Genomic DNA, 24,762 nt, shown 5'->3' on the forward strand with positions numbered 1-24,762 from the left:
TCGGTCAAAACCCGGGTCTAAGGGTAGGTCTTGACTACCTATAGCCTCACTAGTCCAAATATATGTTTTGTTTTCAAATCCGAGTCCTATTCGACTTTCAAATCCCATATTTTCATTTTTTTCAAAATTTTGACAAAATCCCCAAATTTTTTCCTAGATTTCTCACGAATTTGATGTTAAATCTTATATAAAATCATGAAATATAGTTGAGAATTGATTAGAGGTGCTTACCCAATAATTTGGTATGATCACGAGTCCAAATATATGTTTTGTTTTCAAATCCGAGTCCTATTCGACTTTCAAATCCCATATTTTCATTTTTTCAAAACTTTGAAAAAATCCCCAAATATTTTCCTGGATTTCTCATTAATTTGATGTTAAATCTTAAAGAAAATCATGAAATATAGTTTAGAATTGATTGTAGGTATATACCCAATGATTTGGTATGAAAATCCCTTCACAAAATTGCCTCTCCTAGAAGCTAGGGTTAAAAATATATCAAAATGAAGCTAAGTCTCGGAATTCTCAGCACTTAACAGGTTGCAGATGTCTCATTTGCGATAGGGGGTTCGCAAATGCAACCCTCGCAAATGCGAACAATGTATCGCAAAATGCGGAATGGAGGGCCTCCTACTTGGGTCGCAATTGCAACAATATACCTCGCAAATGCGAAGGAAGAAATCCCGCAAATGCGGTAGTGTTCTTCGCAAATGCGAATCTTCCCCAGCAGCCCAGACTTCGCAAATGCGATGGCTGCTTCGCAATTGTGGCTATCGCATGTGCGACTAATACATTGCAAATGCGATGATACCAGTACTAGCAATCAAAAATTATGAAAAATCATTCTGATACCAATCCGAAACTCACACGAGCCCTCGGGGCTCCAAACCAATCATGCACCAGGTCCAGAAACACAACACGAACTCGCTCGCTCGCTCAAATCATCAAAATAACTTCTAAAACCACGAATCGGACGCCTAAACACATGAAGATCAAACTAAACTTCAAGAACTTCTAGAATCGTAATCGAGCATTCGAACCATATCAAATCAACTCCAAATGGCGCCAGATTTTGCAGACAAGCTCCATATGACAAAACAAACCTACTCGATGCTTCAAATCATGCATAAAAACCTCAAAACGATGAATCACACCTCAAGTCAAAATCAATGAACTTTGAAACTTCAACTTCTACAACCGATGTCGAAACCTACCAAATCACCTCCGATTGACCTCAAATTTTGCACACAAGTCACATTTGACATTACGGTCCTATACCACCTTGTCACGACCCAAAAACGACGAGTTGTGATGGCACCTAACTTGATCTGCTAGGTAAGCCAACTAACATAAAATACAATCCAAAAGAGACTATAGGAAAATAGTAAAGAATTATCTGAACATTTACAAATTGACCTAAGTACTGGTAGAACAAATCACGAGCTTCTAAGACTTGAAATTTGAAAACTGATATAAATAATTACACGCTCTGTTTGAAATTTATACAGATTAGCAAAACCTAAGCTACCAAGGACAAGTGGCAGATATATTCGGAATGCACGAACATCTTCAGAGCCAGCACCCGACATCGCCAGTAGCTCCGCTCCAAAAATTTGTACGCAATGGACAGAAGTGTAGTATCAGTACAATCGACCCCATGTACTAGTAAGTATCTTGTCTAACCTCATCGAAGTAGTGATGAGGCTTTTAGTTAAAAGATGTTTACTGATAAAACCTGCACTGTGAATCAGTAATAGAACAATACCATAATATAATCGAGAAGAACACACGAAATGGATACGCAAAAATAATAATCGAATGTTAACAAAGATCACAATTTGGCATTTTCAAATATCTCGACCAATCTTTTCCTTAGAATGAAACCAATAAACCACAACAGCCAATTCTTAACTTTCACAGCATGAGGTATGTACTCAGATTTCAAGTCAATTGCACGGCAACAACCTTCATGCTTTCATCTCATCCCCGCCTAATATACGTATAATAGAACCAACCAAATGACAAAAATACTGATAACAGGAATTATAAGGTAGGAAATATGCAAGTAGCAATAATGAACAAGGATTACCATATGGGCAACAATAAAAGACTAAGCGGAAAGCATGTGAGTGGTGACAACAATTGGAAACAAGGAATATCAACTTCAAATAACTAGTATGATGAAGGCCTAAATACAGATATAACAAATAAGAAGGAAACACATGATCTTTACAAGTTAACAAGTAGAGACATGAATGACTAACATAGAAAAAGGGCTTGTACTAAAGTGTAACCAAGTAGATACGACATGGGTGTGATTATAGCAGCAGGAAGTAGACGTGGTATATGCAAGTTAAACAAGTAGAAGATATAGGCAACAAAACAACAATTGAGATAGAGATCAAGGACAGGACAATAACAACAATTCATACAAGATCTATAAGTACAACAATAACAACTCAAGGTAAAAGTATAACCATATACACGAAAAACAGATATCACATCATAATGCATGTCCCTCATCCTCACCTGCACCGAAACAACCATCGCGCCATGATCTCACGATAATAAAAGCATAACAATATAAATGAAATGGAACGGCATTACTCTTCGTACTTTAATTCTCAAATGACATGGCACAACATCACCGTTCGTGCTTTTACTCTCAATAATGTGGCACGACATCACCCTTCGTGCTTTTACTCTCAATAATATGGCATGGCATCACCCGTGCTTTACACTCTTCCTTACCAAGCATATGTATATCAATGACAAACAAGGTAGGAAACATAAATAACATCAAGGAGAGTGTTTTAATGGATATTCCAAACAAATCTCAATCACAACTTTCCAAGCCAACAATGATTCAATAAACCCTCAAGAACCGTATTATTCAAATACTTCCACAAATCTCACAAATGATCCACAACACAAGTATTGAATCTAGTATCTCAAGAATATAGGTTGTAGCAATGTATTAATGATTAAGCATAAAGGTGACCGAATTAGACAATCAATGTATTCTCAGAATTCCGTCAAATTTGATCAAATTATAATAAGTTAAGTCTTGATTTCTAACATTTAATACTATGTTCTTAGTATCTAAAACTCAAGTAAGACATGAAGTAGGAAGGTCGCGTAATTCTACCAACATAAATATAGCATAATCTACCCCCTGATCATGATTAACCCTAGCACATATATATACGCTCGTCACCTCATATATGTATCACCCCCGCATGTAGAAAACAATATCAAATAGGAGGAAAAATTCCCACATCAAAGTTAAGCAAAACACTTACCTCCATTCGGCTAACTCAACACTCAGTTTAGCCTTTTTCCTTTACAAATTTGCCTCCGCCTAGCTCAATCTAGCCAACGACGACTTGAATACATCACACAATGCAAGAGAAAACAATTTCAATTAACAAAGCTGTGATTTTTATTAGATTTCTAAAAAGTCAACAAAAGTCAAACCCCCAGCCCATCCGGTCAAAACTCGGGTCTAAGGGTAGGTCTTGACTACCTATAGCCTCACGAATCCAAATATATGTTTTGTTTTCAAATACGAGTCCTATTCGACTCTCAAATCCTAGATTTTTATTTTTTCAAAACTTTGACAAAATTCCCAAATTTTTTACTAGATTTCTCATGAATTTGATGTTAAATCTTATATAAAATCATGAAATATAGTTGAGAATTTATTAGAGGTACTTACCCAATGATTTGGTATGAAAATCCCTTCACAAAATCACCGCTCCTCGAAGCAAGGATTCAAATATATATCAAAATGAAGCTAAGTCTCGGAATTCTCAGCACTTAACAGGTTTCACATTTACAAACGGGGGTTCGCAAATGTGACCCTCGCAAATGAGAACAATGTATTGCAAAATGCGGAATGGAGGGCCTCCTGCTTAGGTCACAAATGCGACCATATACTTCGCAAATGCGAAGGCAGAAATCTCGCAAATGCGACAGGGTTCTTCGTAATAGCAAATCTTCCCCAGCAGCCCAGACTTCGCAAATGCGATGGCTGCTTCGCAATTGCGGTTGTCACATTTGTGATTAATACATCGCAAATGCGATGATACCAGTACCAGCAATCAAAAATTATGAAAAATCATTCTGAAACCAATCTGAAACTCGCCCAAGTCCTAGGGGCTCCAAACCAATCATGCACTCAGGTCCAGAAACACAACATGAACTCGCTCGCGTGATAAAATCATCAAAATAACTTCTAAAACCATGAATCGGATGCTTAAACGCATGAAGATCAAACTAAACTTCAAGAACTTCTAGAATCGCACCCGAGCGTACGAACCATATCAAATCAACTCTGAATAGTGCCAAATTTTGCAGATAAGTTACATATGACAAAATGAACCTACTCAAAGCTTCAAATCATGCATAACAACCTCGAAATGATAAATCACACCGCAAGTCAAAATCAATAAACTTTGAAACTTCAACTTCTACAACTGATACCGAAACCTATAAAATCACCTCCGATTGACCTCAAATTTTGCACACAATCCACATTTGTCATTGTGAACCTATTCCAACTTTCAAAATTAGAATTTGACCCCGATATCAAAAAGTCCACTCCCGGTCAAACTTTCCAAAAATCCAACTTTCGCCAATTCAAGACTAATTCGACTACGGACCTCCAAATTACAATCCAAATGCGCTCCTAAGTCCAAAATCATCCAACAGAGCTAACCGAACTGAGGAAACTCCATTTCGAGGTCAAATGCCAAAAAGTCAAACTTGGTCAACTCTTCCAACTTAGAGCTTAAATTTTGAAGTTTATTCTTCCAAATCGATTCCGGATAACTTGAAAACCAACACCGACGATTTACGCAAGTTATAATACATCATGCGAAGATACTTGAGCCCTCAAAATACCGAGCAAAGTGCAGATACTCAAAATGACCAGTCGGATCGTTATAATTTCATAAGCCGACTCAGCAACTTTCTGGTCGCCCTCGAATCATTTCTGTTCAGCCCATTTTGGAAAGTTGCTGCAGCCTTGCTTTCTGATACATTTGTCAATGTCATCCTTACACGGTTGAACTGGGTGAGGGAGTCCCTCAGTCCCTCTCTGACTGCTTGTTTGATGGCGAATATGTCGTTTACTCTTGCTTCTGCCTTTTTTGCTCCAGCATGGGCCGTTACGAACTTGTCAGCCATTTATTCGAATATTTCAATGGGGCGTGCAGGCAGCTATGAATACCAAGTTAATGCGCCTCCGGTGAAGGTTTCGCTGAACTTTTTCAACAGGATGGAAGATACTTGTTCTTTGGCGAGTTCGTTGCCCTTTACCGCGGTGACGTAGTGTGTCACATGAACTTCGGGGTCGGTCGTACCATCATATATTTTTAGGTAGGGAGGCATTTTGAAGGTTTTGGGTATGGCATGTGGGGCGGCCTCATCACTATAAGGTTGTTCCATGAACCAACCAGCATCCCTTTTTGGTAAGAGTTTTGGGGTTTCTGGTATTTTGTCTACCATTTCTTGATGTTTTCGTTTTTCATTTCTTCCATCTTCCTCAGAATGGCCGTGAGGGTATCGTCACTTGCATTATTAATATTATGAGTGGTACCTGTTATTGGAGGGAGAGGGTTGTGCTGCTCGGCCGTCGTTGGTGTAACATAAGTTGTATTTTCTCCGATTACTTTTGGGCGGGCTTGTCGAGGATGCATGTCAGCGTGTTTGTTAGCCAAGCCTCAAGTAGTTTCTTCATTGCGGGTGGCGCCTCTTCCGTTGTGGACGTGGAAGCCTCTTTGTCGCGGGACGTTGTGATGCTACCATGATGGAGGGGTGAGCCACTTCGCCTGGGAGAGGCATTTGGTGTTACATCTTCACCCTCTGTTTTAGAGACTTTGATGGTGTTTAAGAGATTGGCGGTGAGATCGGCCACTGCCTTCATCCTTTCTTCTTCGTTACCTGCCATGTTAGATTTTTGTGTACAAGAGAGTAGGGGTTTTCATTTTTTTGGCTAGTTATAGATCTAGAAGAAACAAAACTTTTAACTAGGAAATCCCCACAGATGGCGCCAAATTGTTTAACCAAAAAATATGGATCTTTGATTAAACCAATTAAATGTATATAATGAGGGGTCAAACCTAGTTAATAATAATAACTTCAGATCTGTAACCGATTAATATGGATAACATAAAGCAATCGATAAAAGAAGATCCAGTGCAAGGTGCATTCACCATTAATGAGGAGGAAATATATAGCAATAAATAATAATAAATTCTACTAGAATAAATAAGGGAATTTTTTAACCCAATATTGAATGAGGTGGATGATTCCTCCTTCTAACAATGATGAACAATGGACAAATATCAGAATAATAAGGGTTTTTTTTTGTTTCCCCCCATAATTTTGAAAATGAATGTTTAAATGCCCTTCAAAAGTAAGTAAATAGATCCGAAACATATAACATGCGGTTAATCCCGCTGTGGCCCAAGCTATTATTGCGAAAATTGACGAATACAACCAACTATAATTAAGAATTTCATCTTTGGACCAAAAACAAGCAAGAGGTGGAATACCACAAAGAGAAAGTGTACCTAATAAAAATGTGATTTTGGTAATTGGTACATGTTTTCTTAAATATCCCATTAGGACCTTTCTCGGATCTGGTGGAAAAGGTATTGAATAGTAGATGATCGAATCTCTTTAGAAAAGGTAATGTTTGTATTTTATCTAGAGAAAGTCTGCTTTTCATAGAGTATTCTTATCAGAGAATATTACCTACTTTTCACCTTATCTCTCTTTCTATTTATAAGGGACATGCCCCCATTAACCCTAAAAGTACAAGCACAGAGAATATTCAACAGAATATTCTCTTAAAGATCTTGCCACTAAAATAACCGTTACTACCCCTTATGATATTTGACCTCGGCCATCATTAACTACTCGGCGTTGAGTCCTATTGGTTACTAATCAACCTCGGCCAAATTGCTTTTGGTAACATCACTTTGTGTCGAATATCCTTAGGCAGATTTTGACCCATACACAAAAGAAACGAAATACTTCTTCTTTGTATCTTTGTTTCTTATTTACATTTTACTAAGTCACTTTTATTTTATAACAAAAGCAAGTTTACAGTTCAGAAGCCATCAAAATTCAATTTAAAGTAGAAATAGAGAACTCGCTAAAAGAGTTATTCTTTCTTTTGGGACGCACATAAGAAAAGGGGGGATTTGCATCTATACCCGCTTTTTGGGTCACGTTTTAATTTGTGTCCGCTTTGCAAAAAAAATTGCAAGCGTATCCACTTTTTCACGTAACTTCCGCATACGGGGCTGAAGTAGCAAAGGCAATCACGCAAAACTTCAGCATTCTAGTAGATGGACCTGAAGTAGCAAAGGCAATACGCTGAAGTTTTTTTGTCCTGGATAAAATGCTGAAGTTATTTAGTTCATTTGTAAATACTTCAGCACTAAAATAGCTGAAGTTTTTTTTTGTTCTGGATTCAATAGTTTTGTCATAAAGCTTTTTCAAAAACTTCAGCAGAAGATGCTGAAGTTATTTAGTTCATTTGTAAAAATTTCAGCACTAAATAAGCTGAAGTTTTTTTATCTTGGATAAGCTTTTTCAAAAAATTCAGCAGAAGATGCTGAAGTCATTTAATTCCTTTGTAAAAACTTCAGCACTATATAAGCTGAAGTTTTTTTGTCCTAGATTCATTAGTTTTGTCATAAAGCTTTTTCAAAAACTTCAGTAGAAGATGCTGAAGTTATTTAGTTCATTTGTAAAAACTTCAGCACTATATAAACTGAAGTTTTTGAAAAAGCTTTCTAACATACTAGATAAATAATCACATTATTCTTTCATAATGTATTACTACTATAAAATAATCAGATTGTCACAGTATCTAAATCATAAATTTTGGAAACAATAAACGTGAAAAGAACATAATTACGTGGAAATATTCACAAATTATTGTTTACTAACTTACGTAATTATTTATAATTTATTTTTAAATATGGCTATCATCCCATGAACTGAAGTTTCATAGCAGCACCAACAGCAGCAGAAGAAAAAGAAAACAAATGAGGAGAAAGGAGACTGAAGTTGTTTAAAAAGTAGGTACAAATAAAAGATTTAAAAAAAAATAGATATAGATTAAATGAGGGCGACCAAATAGGACAGCCCGTGCAATTTTTAGTAAGAAAAGGGTTATGCTTTCCGGGAAGTGGAATATACAAATCCAACTACGAATATAACGAATAATCTCCATTCTTCACTAGACGCGACGCGAGGGTTTAAAGGTTCCGTGAAGAAGTAATCCATTGTTGAGTTGGCATGCCCCTAACGTTTTCCAAACACGAAAAGAAGAAAAGGGTTTTTAGAAGCAAGCCTGTCTTGACTCGGATTCAAATTCGAAGAAACCACTCAAAACGTGCCACGTAATCCACAACCGCATTTTAAACCCAAGTTAATTTACAGTTCAAATCAAAGTTGGTTATAAGCGGCCACGCGACCTTCATCATATATATTCTCTCTCTTTCCATTCCTTCCCCAATTTCATTCAGGTAAATTTCCTTCCTTTTCTGAATCATATGATATGATATGATTAATTTTTACTTCCGTTTTTCATTGCATGTTAAGTTAGTACTGTTAGGGCTTCGTGGAGTTGGACTTTTCATTGTTATTTGAACTGTTTTATCAGTATTTTTGTATTTTGCTGTATTCCGGCCATTAATTTCTTGTGTTTGTACTGAATTAGTGATTTATTTGTTGAAATTGGAAATTTTGGTGGAATTGATTTGATCATCTATTATGATATTTATGTTTTTTCTTTTGTTACTTAAGCTAAAATTTGAACTTTGATGCATTTTGCAACGTGATTTCTATTTAGAAATCGTGATTTAGATTGGGAATCAGGAGCTGTAGGGTAAGATTTTTTTTATCAGTTTAAGGGTTTGTATTGCGTGGTAAAGTGTGTACCGTGATCAGATTAGTTAATCAATTGATACCGTATTTAAACTTTTTGGTTGTTCATATTGAGCTATCAGCATAGGTAGGTCTGATTAACTGTTAAGATAGTTTTGACTATGGGTTCAGTGGCAAAATCGGGAATTTTGCCAAGGATAATCAAGATTTAATATATATGAATAGCTTTGAACTTGTATCCACAATCTAATATTCTGGCGAAGTGTGAACTTGGAGTTCCACCCCTGGGCGTTGGAATATCATCTCCCAGTTGAAGGATTCGTTTTGTGTACATAAGATTGCAAGAGATTTTAATGTGTTCTTTTGCACTTGATACAGATTTTAGATGTTCTGCTTTTAAAAAAAGTGGAATTGCATTTAACTGAGTCTGAATCATTGCTAGCTCTATTATTTTATCCAGATGCAAGGGCTTCTTTAGTTTTTATCTTTTCCCCCTTTTACTTATGAAGATTGAAGCTTTGTCTCTTCTCCTGCCTACACTGAACAAGTGAAAGAAAGTTCTATGCCTGCTACTGATTGACTCTACTTTCCTTTGATTCCCTTCCTATCTTGTTCTTCTTTGTTTTAACGTTCAGTGAAGTTTTTTTAAAAGTTAGGTTGCTAGTCAATGTTATTCTGGTTCTGTAGAGACGCTGACAATTTTCTTTGACCTTCCAGGGGTCTTAGGCTCAATAAACACCTCGTAGTCTGCATGTTCTTCATGAATTCGAGAAGCACTGCTGCAGCCACTCTTTCCTGTAAAGCGGGAAACGAGAGCAGCTCCTTTTTCTGGATCCTAGTCTGCCTCTTCCCCAGATTTTTTGGAGCACTTGTTGCATTTGAGAACTTCCTTCTTTTCAAGGCTATCGTGAGGTGTCCTTCGTCCATTTTCATTTTCGGACCTTCAAGGGTAGTTCTCTTGTAGCCGTGCAGAAGTAGGGGTTGATCTGCTATACTCCCTCCCTCCTTGTGTAACTTTTGGTAAAAATGGTTTCCGCTCAAATTTCGCAACCAACTGGGAAGCCTATCCACAACCATGTGCTTCTCCCATTGCAACACCCCAATGTCATATCACTGGATGATGTTGATTTGGATTTCTCCGACATATTTGGTCCAGCTCAAGTTTTTAGCTCTGAGAATGTTGCAGTGTCAGAAACAAATGGATTCATATATGAAGAACCAGCTGTAATTTATAGCCGCTCCCATTCATTTGTCGGTCCAACAAACTATGTCAGTCAATCATTGAAGCTTAGCAAACTCACACCCTGTGAGAATGAGCACTTGCTGGAGCTTGTGGAGGGAGATAGTGGAGAAACCAAAGATCTTCTTGAGGAAGCTACTCTTGAGACCGTTGTTACTGGTAAATCTGAAGTTCATGCTGATGTTAGTATCCCAAGGTCTGTGGGACTTGATGATTTTGAAGTCTTAAAAGTTGTTGGGCAAGGTGCATTTGCAAAAGTATATCAGGTGAGGAAGATCGGGACTTCTGAAATTCTTGCTATGAAGGTTATGCGGAAGGATAAGATTTTAGAGAAAGATCATGCTGAGTACATGAAAACAGAGAGGGATGTATTGACAAAAATAGATCATCCATTTGTTGTGCGGCTCAGATACTCTTTCCAGGTGATTGTGTTGCTACAAGTTTATGTATATTGATCTTTATAATAGAAGCTGTTTGGAGTTGCATACATTTTATGCAACTCTAGCCCGCTATGATGAGGAAGTTAAAACCTCAAAGTTGGCTCTTGACTGTGAACTCCATCCATGTTTCCTTAATATATATCTTATTAGGTTACACTATATAACACTTCTAAGTATTATTGATTTATCTTTATGCATTTTCTCTTAACGCAGACCAAACACCGACTATACCTTGTGCTTGACTTTGTTAACGGGGGACACCTTTTCTTTCAACTCCATAGGCAAGGGCTATTCAGGTATAATACCCCTTCAGAATAATCTAGGAATTCTCTGGTTCAGGCAACTAGCTAACTTGCTTCTTTTCAGGGAGGATTTGGCGCGCATCTACACTGCTGAGATTGTTTCAGCTGTTTCTCACCTCCATTCTAATGGCATAATGCACCGGGATCTTAAACCAGAAAATATCCTTTTGGATGCTGATGGTCATGTAAGATATCCCTTTTTTTCATCTCCCTTATTCAACACTGCACCCTGCTTTTTGATGGTTTCTGATTACTTTCTTTAGTTTCCACCGAAAGACCATCAACTAGGTTTTAGTTCTAGCAGTGGATAAATGAAAGAAACTATGTGGTCTTTGTTTCACAAGGATTTTGAAAAACTTCTCGGTGGTCCTCCATTGACCTTATGTTATACTTTTGGGGCAGGTGTTACTGACTGATTTTGGCCTTGCTAAGCAATTCGATGAGAACACGAGATCCAACTCTTTGTGTGGAACAATTGAATATATGGCACCTGAAATTGTTCTTGGTAAAGGTCATGACAAGGTTGCAGACTGGTGGAGCGTGGGAGTTCTATTGTACGAGATGCTGACGGGAAAGGTTTGTTATTTTGTTTAATATTGCAATAGTAGTTTAAAATATAAGGATTAAGTATTCAGCATGTTATGGAAATTATTGGTCTAATCTTATAGACTCATCATCTGAAGTTTAGAGTTGACCAGATATAACTGTAAAATCTGCTGGATACCAGATCATAATGCCACTTTTTGCTCTTTTTGCACCTCGTCCTTGCAAATATTTTATACCTCCGTTGTCTATTTTATTGTACACTAATGCATTTGTCTGGCTTTAATTGAATTTTCTTCTACAACTTAATTAAGAATCTATATTACTCGCTTAATATGACATCCTTTTTATGCTTAACTTTGTATAAGTTGTATTTCATTAATCTAATCTTTTCCTCGTGTGACTTTTTTCAGCCTCCATTTGTTGGTGGGCACCGACAGAAAGTTCAACAGAAGATTATCAAGGACAAGATTAAGCTGCCAGCATTTTTATCTAGCGACGCACATTCATTGTTGAAAGGGGTAAGCTACATTTTCATTCTATGATATGAAAGTGTACCTTCTTACTGATAATCATTAATGGTAGACACTTCTTTTTTATAAGATAATAGACACGATATGTCTTGATTGTCCTTTAAATGCTTCAGATTGCATGTCACATAAGAATTATGTTATTATATCTTTATTTATGCTATAGATGAAGCTGTTAATCATATTAAGAAGTTGTGTCATGTTTTGTTTCCAGAAAAATGAAGAGGTATATAAGAGGTAAAAATGTTATTATGTCGATATTTCCTTTAGAAGATTGAGATAAGTTGCAAACAAAAGTAATGATCTAAGGTAGATCACTATGTGCAAGTTAATTAATTAGGGGCAGTATAGGAAGCGAAATTATTTTGGAGGGCTTCATTTTCATCCAAATAGTGCTACTTTCTAGACATTTCTAGTATAGAAAGGTAACTTCGATATAAAATTAGAATAGTATGCTGTCATGATTTACTTAGGATAATTTGGAAGCCCGTACTGCTTAGATAGTGTTTTGAATCAATTAATGTATAATACCATTCATCATGCTATATTCCATTTATCATATATTCACTGGCACTCAGAACTTGGAAAGTGGAAACTAGACGATTCTAATGTGTTTGTATTTCTACAGCTGCTACACAAGGAGGCAAGCAAGCGCCTTGGGAGTGGAATAAGAGGGTGTGAGGAGATAAAATGTCACAAATGGTTCAGGTCTCTCAATTGGAAGAAGTTAGAGGCTCGAGAAATTCAACCTAGTTTCTGTCCCCAAGTATCAGGGAAGCTGTGTGTTGCCAATTTTGAGGAGCAATGGACCAGCATGCCTTTGCTAGATTCTCCGGCTGCTAGTCCAAAATCCGGTGAGAACCCATTCAAGGGTTTCAGTTATGTGAGGCCTACAGTTGAAGAATAAAATCATCACGCTAGCTGTCTCTCTCAGCCCAATTACGGTTTCCAACGAGTTGGATGTTTCTTTAATTCCCCTGCTATTTATTTCTTGACTATGTTGTACACGGGTCTAGGCTATGAGGAATGTGATGATGTCCATCTCATTGAAGAAGTATTAGGCATGTGCCTAATAAGAGTTTTCTTTGGTTTGGTAGCCAACCTTGTTGACTTGGTTTGGTTGGTAGCCAACCTTGTTGAATTTCTTTGGTTTGGTAGCCAACTTTGTTGAATTGTGAAAAATGTGTGTAAATTGTCAAATATTGTAGGCTTTAGAGGGTGAAGCTTTGGCTATAAAAGGAGAGCTTCAACTCTCATTTCTTCACACCAACAAAGAGAGAAAGAAAGAGTGAGGTTTCACAGACAAGGGTATAAGAAAATAGTCTGTGAGGAAAATAGAGAGTGAGCGATATTGTAGTGAGGTGGGAATATCAAAAGAGGGTTATTTCTTTTGAGTGTTGTAGTGGTCTTTGGAGTATTTACCTCCGACCTACAAAGTGTAAAATTCCTTACTATAGTGATATCAGTTGCTCCTCTCGGGGTCGTGGTTTTTTTTCCCTTATTCAGAAGGGTTTTCCACGTAAAAATCTTGGTGTCATTGTTACTCTTTTATTCTTGTTAATTACCGTATCTCGGTGCTACATTATTATTCCGCTTTATTACCGTGAATATTATTTTGGTAAGGGGTTTATTCCCAACAACTGGTATCAGAGCACAGGTTCTGCTCGTTCACTGAAATACTATTCACTGTCGGTAGTACTATACTTGGTGAAAAATAAAAATGTCCGGAGTAAAGTACGAGGTAGCAAAATTCAATGGAGATAACGGTTTCTCAACATGGCAAAGAAGGATGAGAGATCTGCTCATCCAACAAGGATTACACAAGGTTCTAGATGTTGATTCCAAAAAGCCTGATACCATGAAAGCTGAGGATTGGGCTGACTTGGATGAAAGAGCTGCTAGTGCAATCAGGTTGCACTTATCAGATGATGTGGTAAATAACATCATTGATGAAGACACTGCACGTGGAATTTGGACAAGGTTGGAAAGCCTATACATGTCCAAAACGCTGACAAATAAATTGTACCTGAAGAAGCAGTTATACGCCCTACACATGAGTGAAGGTACGAATTTTTTGTCACATTTAAATGTGTTTAACGGACTAATCACACAGCTTGCCAACCTCGGAGTGAAAATCGAGGAAGAAGATAAAGCCATCTTGCTATTGAACTCGTTGCCATCTTCGTACGATAATTTGGCAACAACCATCCTGCACGGTAAGACTACTATTGAGTTGAAAGATGTCACATCGGCTCTTCTACTCAATGAGAAGATGAGAAAGAAGCCTGAAAATCAAGGACAGGCTCTCATCACAGAAGGTAGAGGCAGGAGTTATCAAAGGAGTTCGAACAACTATGGTAGATCCGGAGCTCGTGGGAAGTCAAAGAACCGATCCAAATCAAGAGTCAGAAATTGCTACAACTGTAATCAACCAGGTCACTTCAAAAGAGATTGCCCAAATCCAAGGAAGGGCAAAGGTGAAACCAGTGGCCAGAAGAATGACGACAACACAGCCGCCATGGTGCAAAATAATGATAATGTTGTCCTCTTTATAAATGAGGAAGAGGAATGCATGCACCTGTCAGGTCCAGAGTCGGAATGGGTGGTTGACACAGCGGCATCTCACCATGCCACACCGGTAAGAGATCTTTTTTGCAGATATGTAGCAGGTGATTTCGGCACAGTGAAAATGGGTAACACAAGTTACTCAAAGATTGCGGGGATTGGTGACATTTGTATCAAGACAAATGTCGGATGCACATTGGTTCTAAAGGATGTGCGGCATGTACCTGATTTGCGGATGAACTTGATCTCGGGAATTGCTTTAGACCGAGATGGATACGAGAGTTATTTTGCAAATCAAAAGTGGAGACTCACTAAGGGATCATTGGTGATTGCAAAGGGAGTTGCTCGTGGCACGTTGTACAGGACAAATGCAGAAATATGCCAAGGTGAATTGAACGCGGCACAAGATGAGATTTCTGTAGATTTATGGCACAAAAGAATGGGTCATATGAGCGAGAAGGGATTGCAGATTCTTGCCAAGAAATCACTCATTTCTTATGCCAAAGGTACAACTGTAAAACCTTGTGACTACTGTTTATTTGGTAAGCAGCATAGAGTCTCATTTCAGACATCGTCTGAAAGAAAATTGAATATACTTGATTTAGTATATTCTGATGTTTGCGGCCCAATGGAAATTGAATCAATGGGCGGTAACAAATATTTTGTTACTTTTATTGATGATGCTTCACGAAAATTATGGGTTTATATTTTGAAAACCAAAGATCAGGTGTTTCAAGTTTTCCAGAAGTTTCATGCTCTAGTAGAAAGGGAGACGGGTCGAAAGCTAAAGCGTCTCCGAAGTGACAATGGAGGTGAGTACACTTCAAGGGAATTTGAAGAGTATTGTTCAAGTCATGGGATCAGACATGAAAAGACAGTTCCTGGAACCCCACAGCACAATGGCGTAGCCGAGAGGATGAACCGCACCATTGTGGAGAAGGTGAGAAGCATGCTCAGAATGGCTAAACTGCCTAAGTCATTCTGGGGTGAAGCAGTTCAGACAGCCTGTTACCTGATCAATAGGAGTCCATCAGTTCCGTTGGCGTTTGAAATCCCAGAGAGAGTCTGGACCAACAAGGAGGTGTCCTACTCGCATCTGAAGGTGTTCGGTTGCAGAGCTTTTGCACATGTACCAAAAGAGCAGAGAACAAAGCTGGATGATAAATCTATTCCCTGCATATTTATCGGATATGGAGATGAAGAGTTCGGGTACAGACTGTGGGATCCTGTAAAGAAGAAGGTCATCAGAAGTAGAGATGTAGTCTTCCGAGAAAGTGAAGTTAGAACTGCTGCTGATATGTCAGAAAAGGCGAAGAATGGTATAATTCCTAACTTTGTTACTATTCCTTCTACTTCTAACAATCCCACAAGTGCAGAAAGTACGACCGACGAGGTTGCCGAGCAGGGGGAGCAACCTGGTGAGGTTATTGAGCAGGGGGAGCAACTTGATGAAGGTGTCGAGGAAGTGGAGCACCCCACTCAGGGAGAAGAACAACATCAACCTCTGAGGAGATCAGAGAGGCCAAGGGTAGAGTCACGCAGGTACCCTTCCACAGAGTATGTCCTCATCAGTGATGAGGGGGAGCCAGAAAGTCTTAAGGAGGTGTTGTCCCATCCAGAAAAGAACCAGTGGATGAAAGCTATGCAAGAAGAGATGGAATCTCTCCAGAAAAATGGCACATACAAGCTGGTTGAACTTCCAAAGGGTAAAAGACCACTCAAATGCAAATGGGTCTTTAAACTCAAGAAAGATGGAGATGGCAAGCTGGTCAGATACAAAGCTCGATTGGTGGTTAAAGGCTTCGAACAGAAGAAAGGTATTGATTTTGACGAAATTTTCTCCCCCGTTGTTAAAATGACTTCTATTCGAACAATTTTGAGCTTAGCAGCTAGCCTAGATCTTGAAGTGGAGCAGTTGGATGTGAAAACTGCATTTCTTCATGGAGATTTGGAAGAGGAGATTTATATGGAGCAACCAGAAGGATTTGAAGTAGCTGGAAAGAAACACATGGTGTGCAAATTGAATAAGAGTCTTTATGGATTGAAGCAGGCACCAAGGCAGTGGTACATGAAGTTTGATTCATTCATGAAAAGTCAAACATACCTAAAGACCTATTCTGATCCATGTGTATACTTCAAAAGATTTTCTGAGAATAACTTTATTATATTGTTGTTGTATGTGGATGACATGCTAATTGTAGGAAAAGACAAGGGGTTGATAGCAAAGTTGAAAGGAGATCTGTCCAAGTCATTTGATATGAAGGACTTGGGCCCAGCACAACAAATTCTAGGGATGAAGATAGTTCGAGAGAGAACAAGTAGAAAGTTGTGGCTATCTCAGGAGAAGTACATTGAACGTGTACTAGAACGCTTCAACATGAAGAATGCTAAGCCAGTCAGCACACCTCTTGCTGGTCATCTAAAGTTGAGTAAAAAGATGTGTCCTACAACAGTGGAAGAGAAAGGGAACATGGCTAAAGTTCCTTATTCTTCAGCAGTCGGAAGCTTGATGTATGCAATGGTATGTACTAGACCTGATATTGCTCACGCAGTTGGTGTTGTCAGCAGGTTTCTTGAAAATCCTGGAAAGGAACATTGGGAAGCAGTCAAGTGGATACTCAGGTACCTGAGAGGTACCACGGGAGATTGTTTGTGCTTTGGAGGATCTGATCCAATCTTGAAGGGCTATACAGATGCTGATATGGCAGGTGACATTGACAACAGAAAATCCAGTACTGGATATTTGTTTACATTTTCAGGGGGAGCTATATCATGGCAGTCTAAGTTGCAAAAGTGCGTTGCACTTTCAACAACTGAAGCAGAGTACATTGCTGCTACAGAAACTGGCAAGGAGATGATATGGCTCAAGCGATTCCTTCAAGAGCTTGGATTGCATCAGAAGGAGTATGTCGTCTATTGTGACAGTCAAAGTGCAATAGACCTTAGCAAGAACTCTATGTACCATGCAAGGACCAAACACATTGATGTGAGATATCATTGGATTCGAGAAATGGTAGATGATGAATCTCTAAAAGTCTTGAAGATTTCTACAAATGAGAATCCCGCAGATATGCTGACCAAGGTGGTACCAAGGAACAAGTTCGAGCTATGCAAAGAACTTGTCGGCATGCATTCAAACTAGAAGACAGTGCTACCTCCTCTGGATGAATGAGACTGGAGGGGGAGATTGATGATGTCCATCTCATTGAAGAAGTATTAGGCATGTGCCTAATAAGAGTTTTCTTTGGTTTGGTAGCCAACCTTGTTGACTTGGTTTGGTTGGTAGCCAACCTTGTTGAATTTCTTTGGTTTGGTAGCCAACTTTGTTGAATTGTGAAAAATGTGTGTAAATTGTCAAATATTGTAGGCTTTAGAGGGTGAAGCTTTGGCTATAAAAGGAGAGCTTCAACTCTCATTTCTTCACACCAACAAAGAGAGAAAGAAAGAGTGAGGTTTCACAGACAAGGTATAAGAAAATAGTCTGTGAGGAAAATAGAGAGTGAGCGATATTGTAGTGAGGTGGGAATATCAAAAGAGGGTTATTTCTTTTGAGTGTTGTAGTGGTCTTTGGAGTATTTACCTCCGACCTACAAAGTGTAAAATTCCTTACTATAGTGATATCAGTTGCTCCTCTCGGGGTCGTGGTTTTTTTCCCTTATTCAGAAGGGTTTTCCACGTAAAAATCTTGGTGTCATTGTTACTCTTTTATTCTTGTTAATTACCGTATCTCGGTGCTACATTATTATTCCGCTTTATTACCGTGAATATTATTTTGGTAAGGGGTTTATTCCCAACAGAATGTGCTCACATTGCAGTGGATATTTAATTATGTTGGAAATATTTGCTTGTACAAGAACCCTACCAGGGTTTACAACTCTATGTTTGTCATATATCTTTCTGCAACACTAGGAAGTATTGCGTAAGAAGTGTCCATATTTTAATTTACTTGGCTGGTATGTATAAATATGAATGACATCAATAATAAAGTGTGTTCTGCGTTGAATTGTTGAAGTCATAGCCTATTATTTCATCGTCCCCTACTGAAAGCCACATCCTTGCCCTCGTCCAGTGTTCCTTTATCCACTGGCTTGCTTTGTCGAAGACATCAAATCCTTGGATTTGAGTATGTGTTAAAAGAGGAAAACATCAGTGATCTTCCACGCCTCCACGCTAGAACCTTGGATTTGAGTATGTGTTAAAAACCACGATACGTAGTTTCTGAATGGATCTCTGCCCATACGGAAGAAGAAACCCCAGCAGTAATAGGTTCTCATTTATTTCAGATGTCTTAAATTCTGGAGAGTAAACTACAGATTGACGATAAGCAAAACTATAGCATATATGTTTCTTTTACTAACTGATCGCCATTTACTTCCTCGCATTTGGGGTAACAAAACTATGGTGTAGCTGTAGCCCCATACGAGTTTCCTTTCCAAGCTGCAAATTGTACTTCCTTTAAATATCCCCAGTACTTTGCTTAATATGCATAGAAACACGTAAAAATGTTGTTGGAGCAGTAAAACGCAAAATTAAAGTGACAAAACCAGAATTCTTATAATAGCATTTTCGCGTTCATATGTTTCCTACTGCAGTGAAGCAACAGTAAATCAACCCGGGGACCCTGTAGACTCGGCGATATTTGCCGTCTTCTTTTGTAGCTCTTGCTTGTTGCCACCTACTAGTTTGTCCACTTGCCGTCCATCTCTAAAGAAAATGAAGGTTGGAGTAGCTTTTATGTCCCAGGAAGTACTTAACTCCTGCAATCAAGCCATAACCAACAATTTACAGTAAGCCAATATTTATCTGTAATTAGAGGAGATGGTTGCTTCCAACATGTTTTGCAGGAGATGGATATAACAAATCCATACCTTTAAATAGTTATATTATGAAAACTACTGTAGTAGTTATCAGAACTAAGGATGCCATAAACTGAAATCATGCAAATAAAAGGCAATGATTAGAAAGAATCGGAAACTTACAGCTAACTCATCGACATCCACGGTTAGAAATATTATTGAAGTGTATTTATCAGCAAGTTCATGATAGGCTGGTGCTGCTGTTCTACAGGGGTTACACCATGACGCACTGAAATTTACCACCATCTGTTGGAAGATAGAAGTAAAGAATAGTGTTATTCGACAAGAGCAAATTCTGAAATTAACCAGGCATTCACAACAAAAATACACAACTAACCAGTGAAAAGGAAAAAAAGAAGGGTGATTTTGATTTGACATATTTGCGGTTTTGTGTAGAATTTATACTTGTGCTAAGAAAATATGCAGATGAAACATGATGATGGATCATGAAACTGAAAATAACTGAAATTTGAAGAAACGAAAAAAGATTTTGTGCAAGCTATAACATGTATCTGGATATGAAATAGTTAGCATGTATCTGGATATGAAATAGGAATCGAACAAAGGAAAAAAAACAGAAAACTAAAAATTGATAAAGAAACTTACAATCTTGCCACTGTTACTGGCTTCAGACATCTTTTCTTCCCACTTCTCCATTGATTTCACAAGGCAAACGTTTCCACTAGCAAGCCCAAAAGTGGGAGGGACATCTTCCTTCTCTTGACCGCATGCCTGCAAGAATCACAAATTTAAGTTGCGACTTTGTATCCTCAACATAGAGACAGTTATCCTACATATCTTTCTCATGAATAGAACAAACAAAAGCAGGGGTAGATTGGGAAAGAAGGGTAAGACCATTACTCTAAGAAAGAAGTTAGAGATTCCAATTAAGGCAAAGTAATTTGCCAACTGAACACAAACATAGAACTCTCTCATCCTACCCCTATGACAGGGCAGAAAGGAAGAGAAAAGGAATAAAACACCAAAAGGAACAGCAGCTATGGATATGTGGAAACCATTGCAAATCTAAAAAGACATTTCCAGATGAATCTTCTGTCGTCCAACAGTATACTATATGTATCGATCAGTTCATATCCTTGGAATGTAAATGCAAGTGAAAGAAATGTAGAGCAAAGAGTTGCGTACTTCTTCCAATTGGATATCAACGATCATGGATGGATAAAACAGTCTAGCGTAAATTTCTCAAAAGACCAGAAGAATATTCAATATCTTAATTGGATTTAAAAGTCAAGGCAGAGTAATACAAGCTTAGAACTCATAACCACTTTAGGAGAATAAATTTATCTGATGACCAATATTATAATGATGTATTGGTCACCTAAAGTGCCTGGCCAAGTGTTAAAGATACACACACACACACATTTCCTTTGACAGCAAAAAAAAGAAGAAGTGACAGATAAGGATGAGACTGAAGCACATGTAACAGCCATTCAAACAGAGGACTGGGAATAAGTTATCAAACAAATAGGGGGAAAGAAGAAAAACTGAGAAGAAACAGACTAACAAATTTAAATGACCTCTTTGCATACATTACCTTAGTCCAGCACTGTCCCATAGAGGGATGGGAAACTGAACCCGAGCGAAAGAACTACAACAGTGCCCTACAAGTAGGAAATCCTGTGAGTAAATGGAACATGATGCTTGCTCAATGTTGGAAAAAGAGTCATTTATAGATACCAACGTGCAAATATATGTCCATTAAGTTCATAATACGCCGCAATATAGATAATGAAAGAAAAAGAAGTGAGTTTCTAGCGAAGCCTTGAATAAAGACAACTTGCTTTGATCAACTTATCAGATTTGGCTAAACAAAAGATCATATTAATTTATTAAGCTACTAATCAGCTCAAGAGAATTTCAGAACTTCAAAATGCAGCTATCATTCATTGTCTCCAGCATTTTCCAAAATTGCTCAGCTTTTTTTTTTTTGATAACTGAGAACTCTCGAGAGCTAGTAGATAATGGGCTCATCCCTCTATCTTTTTCCTCTTAAATACCAGGCTTTCGTCTGCAGCAGGGTTCGCATCTGTGATGTGTGCCTAACCTACACATCACGCGCTGACTCTTACCATTAGACCAAAACCAGTGGCTCCAAATTTGCTCAATTTCATGATACAAAATCACCTGACCAACCAATGAGTCAATGGCTACTGGTATCTCGATTAGTTATTCCATCATATTTCAAAATCTTGTAGATTCATATTTCAAATTAGTGTCTATTACACATGGCAATATCAATCTGTTAAAAAATGATCATATTCATAGTTAGATTACATTCCTAGTTCACCTCGATTCCCACCAAAATGGATGATATTCACTATTCATTATGTTCTTATTTCTCTGCACCCCCAAGTTAAAGGAGGGAGGTATTTTCAAACTAATATGCATCCTCTACTTCCTTTTCCTTTTAATCCAGAAATTTAAGTGTATTGAGAATAATAGGGCATTAGCTATCACATCGAGAAATAGGCATGGGAAAATGCTCATACCCTATACCCAGAAAGAGGAGAAGATGAATATTAGCCCCTCTAGACGATAATTATAATCCAAATAAGCTTTCATTGTAACAAGAGTTTTAGAGATATGAAATAATTGTTTTTCTATAGTATTGACAAGAAAGTGGAATCAGAAAGATTTGGTTACCTTGGGACCAATGAAAGCGGAAGACTCTGCTAATTCAACAGTTTGCGGCGAAAATGGTGAACAAAAACAGAAGACCCATATGAAAAATTTGCGGAGAATGTAAGAAAACCATAGGAGACGTTGCTCTGTTATCCAAAAGGAAAAATAATAGAACAACGGCCTCACTGAATTGGTGGTTTTTAGCCATAACTAACTCGTGCCAAAATTGCAACAAGTCAACCTCTTTTTTTAATCTTAGCCCGCCAGTCAACTTAGAGAAGCTACCACTTAGAGGGCTTGTTTGGTTTTTCTTCAAAATAATGTCGCATTACCAAAACGTTATATGGTTTCGCCGTTTCGGTATAAAATACTACATCACTAATATAATATGTAGTTTAAATGCTGGACACTTAATGTATGCATAATCTATAATACTATTTTATGCGGGGTAGAATTTGTTAAAATAGCACGGTCTAACCAATTTTCAGACTGGTCATTCAAAAATAGCAACCGTTTGCCAAGTCGTTAAAAATAGCCACTATTTTGCTGCAACAGAGACCGGTCCAGCATAATATACTGGAGTTCGGTGCACCTGTGTATGAACTTCCAGCATATTATGTTGGACCGGTATACTTTGCTGGCTCCAGTATAATATACTAGAGACTGGAGCACCGGTGCTCCAAACTCCATTATATTTTGCTGGACCGGTATATTATACTGGAACTCCAGTATATTATGCTGGAATATTTTTCCGAATTTTGAACAGTGTTTTCGTTCAGATTTATCTTTACATGAAAAGTGGCTAAATTTCGATTACTTTTGAAACTGTGGCTATTTTTGAATGACCACTTGTAAATCTGGCTATTTTTAAATTTCTCCCGTAGAATTTAGAATGAAAGTATATACCCTAGTGTTTACCCTCAAAATCGGATAACAATTGAATTTGTAAGTGGTTTTAAGAATATGTGAATTAAATTGACACAAAGCAATAAAGTTAGATTGTAATTGGAAATAAAGTATGATAAAGTAAATTCAAACCACATGAATAAAACAGTAACAGCCTTGGGGAGGGAGCCACCCTTTAACAGAATGCACTTCAATCAGTGTCAAGATACAATTGAAATAGAACTTAGAGAAAATAACAGTATATTGCTTCTGAATGAATGTTACAATGTCTTTTACAAATGATCAGCCCCCCTATATATAGTAGGGGAGTCCTACTTTAGGTACAATTCTATAAAAGGTAAAAATTCCATGATTTGCTAATTAGTCGGTTTCTCATTGATACGTGCCGAGATTTCTGCCGTGATACCCGACCGGTTACGGATATTTCGACCTTCCGTTATTTGGTCTGACAATGCTTCCTCGAGCTCATTCGGAGTCAGGGTCGATTTCGGGATCATGGACTCGATGTTCTCGAGGACGAGTATTCTGACCTCGTATCCTGGTTCGATGAACCCCGGGTCGATCTTCAACCCGTCACGTTTCAATCCCGATCTATCATGCAATAGACGAGCCCGATTTCGACCGTATACAGATAGTCCCCTCGTTTTTCGTAGAGTAAACGACGAGAAACGATATGAGCTCCCAATTCTTGCCTCGATACTCTGCGTTAGAAACGACAAAATGAACGAACTGTCTTGTTAGTCACGTCTTAATGGCATTAAATGATCGTCAGTTGTTGGTCGGCCACTCCCTAGTTTTAAACCGTTGTTTGAAAACTATAAACACCCTCTTCTTCATTCATTCAAACTTTACATCCAAACTTTCTCTACTCTTGTTCTTAAAAATCTTTGCATTTTCTAGCACTTGTACCCAGATTTCTTAAGATCTTTGTAAGAACTCTCGCTTGTCTTCACTACAAACCCCTAAACGTACCCTGATAACTTCCTCTCCTTCACCTTTATTTAAAAGAAAATGGCAAAGACTTCTAAGATAGTTCCTCAAAAGGAAACCACTTCTTCATCATGGCCGACCGGTGAGGAACCAGTGGCGGAACCTCTTCTTCGCGCGTTTATTCTTGGCAGCTGCTCGGTCACCGCCGACTTCAAGGTTGAAAAACCTTCACCCGTTTCGGGCTGGGGTGAGAAAGTTTCGAGATATATCAGCTCGATCACCAAGAAGATCCTCCCTATAGTAAAAAAGGACTACAACTGGGTCAGAAAAGACGTGGTGGTTCCTGGACCCGAAGAAGATATCACTACCCACGTTAAGGGATACTTAAGTGTTTACACTTATCCCTTTACGTTGGGCCCGTTGGACCCAGTGATCATCAAATTCTGTAAAAGGTACGAGGTGTGCCTTGGTTAGATCCACCCCTCGTTCTGGAGGATAGTCATTCTTCTCTGATCTTTCGTGAGCAAGTTTGACGGATGCCCATTCACCTTTGACCATCTGATGCGCCTATACAGTCCCCGATTCTTCTGGGAGGACTGATTAAACTTGAATGTCGGGCCGCTAAAGCCCCGTTCTCGAGCATCAAAGAAGATCAAGACCGAGGTTGGTTAGGCCAATTTGTCTGTGTGAGGACCTCGGACCTGATCCCTGCCAAGTACATGTTGTTCCCCGAGGAGTGGAACACAAAACGTAAGTAAAGTTCCGTTTTTCCTCCTTTCTTATCGATGTTCGGTGACGATGCAGCTGTTGCTCGGGTTCCGGATGCAGTTCCTCGACTCAAGGAGTGGGTCGAGGGCATTGTCTTACAAAAATCGTATTCCGAGCGTGCATGGCATG

The 24,762-nt window shown here is 38.4% G+C and overlaps 2 protein-coding genes across 3 annotated transcripts; one reads left to right on the forward strand and one right to left on the reverse strand.

Moving 5' to 3' along the window:
* The first annotated feature begins 8,311 nt into the window (after nt 1–8,311).
* LOC104212805 (serine/threonine-protein kinase AtPK2/AtPK19-like) lies at nt 8,312–13,466 on the forward strand. 2 transcript variants are annotated; one of them, XM_009762166.2, is made up of 7 exons: nt 8,312–8,549; nt 9,628–10,572; nt 10,804–10,886; nt 10,957–11,077; nt 11,295–11,468; nt 11,849–11,956; nt 12,594–13,466. In XM_009762166.2, the coding sequence occupies exons 2-7, from the start codon at nt 9,937–9,939 to the stop codon at nt 12,870–12,872; spliced, it is 1,401 nt and encodes a 466-aa protein (XP_009760468.1). In that variant the 5' UTR covers nt 8,312–8,549; nt 9,628–9,936; the 3' UTR covers nt 12,873–13,466. The 2 variants fall into 2 exon arrangements, with proteins under 2 accessions (XP_009760468.1, XP_009760461.1); XM_009762159.2 differs by lacking the exon at nt 8,312–8,549 and having other exon boundaries at nt 8,566–10,572.
* A 5,514-nt stretch (nt 13,467–18,980) lies between these two features.
* On the reverse strand, nt 18,981–22,211 carry LOC104212819 (thioredoxin H4-1-like). Its single transcript, XM_009762173.2, has 5 exons — nt 22,051–22,211; nt 20,942–21,008; nt 19,993–20,118; nt 19,510–19,632; nt 18,981–19,287 (listed from the first exon to the last, which is right to left on the reverse strand). Exons 2-5 carry the CDS (start codon nt 20,960–20,962, stop codon nt 19,138–19,140), a joined length of 420 nt encoding a protein of 139 aa, XP_009760475.1. The 5' UTR covers nt 20,963–21,008; nt 22,051–22,211; the 3' UTR covers nt 18,981–19,137.
* Between the last annotated feature and the right edge of the window lie 2,551 nt (nt 22,212–24,762).

This window comes from Nicotiana sylvestris, chromosome 3 (genome assembly GCF_000393655.2).
Source record: "Nicotiana sylvestris chromosome 3, ASM39365v2, whole genome shotgun sequence".
In the NCBI taxonomy this organism is placed as follows: domain Eukaryota; kingdom Viridiplantae; phylum Streptophyta; class Magnoliopsida; order Solanales; family Solanaceae; genus Nicotiana; species Nicotiana sylvestris.

Excerpts from the sequence above, each read along its gene's own strand:
- LOC104212805 (XM_009762166.2), top strand. The coding sequence starts at position 9,937 with ATGGTTTCCGCTCAAATTTCGCAACCAACTGGGAAGCCTATCCACAAC. Across the intron at positions 10,573-10,803 it reads GGCTCAGATACTCTTTCCAG|ACCAAACACCGACTATACCT; the intron begins GTGATTGTGTTG and ends CTCTTAACGCAG. Across the intron at positions 11,078-11,294 it reads TTTTGGATGCTGATGGTCAT|GTGTTACTGACTGATTTTGG; the intron begins GTAAGATATCCC and ends CTTTTGGGGCAG.
- LOC104212819 (XM_009762173.2), bottom strand. The coding sequence starts at position 20,962 with ATGGGACAGTGCTGGACTAAG. Across the intron at positions 20,119-20,941 it reads TGGGACAGTGCTGGACTAAG|GCATGCGGTCAAGAGAAGGA; the intron begins GTAATGTATGCA and ends TGATTCTTGCAG. Across the intron at positions 19,633-19,992 it reads CCAGTAACAGTGGCAAGATT|ATGGTGGTAAATTTCAGTGC; the intron begins GTAAGTTTCTTT and ends ATCTTCCAACAG.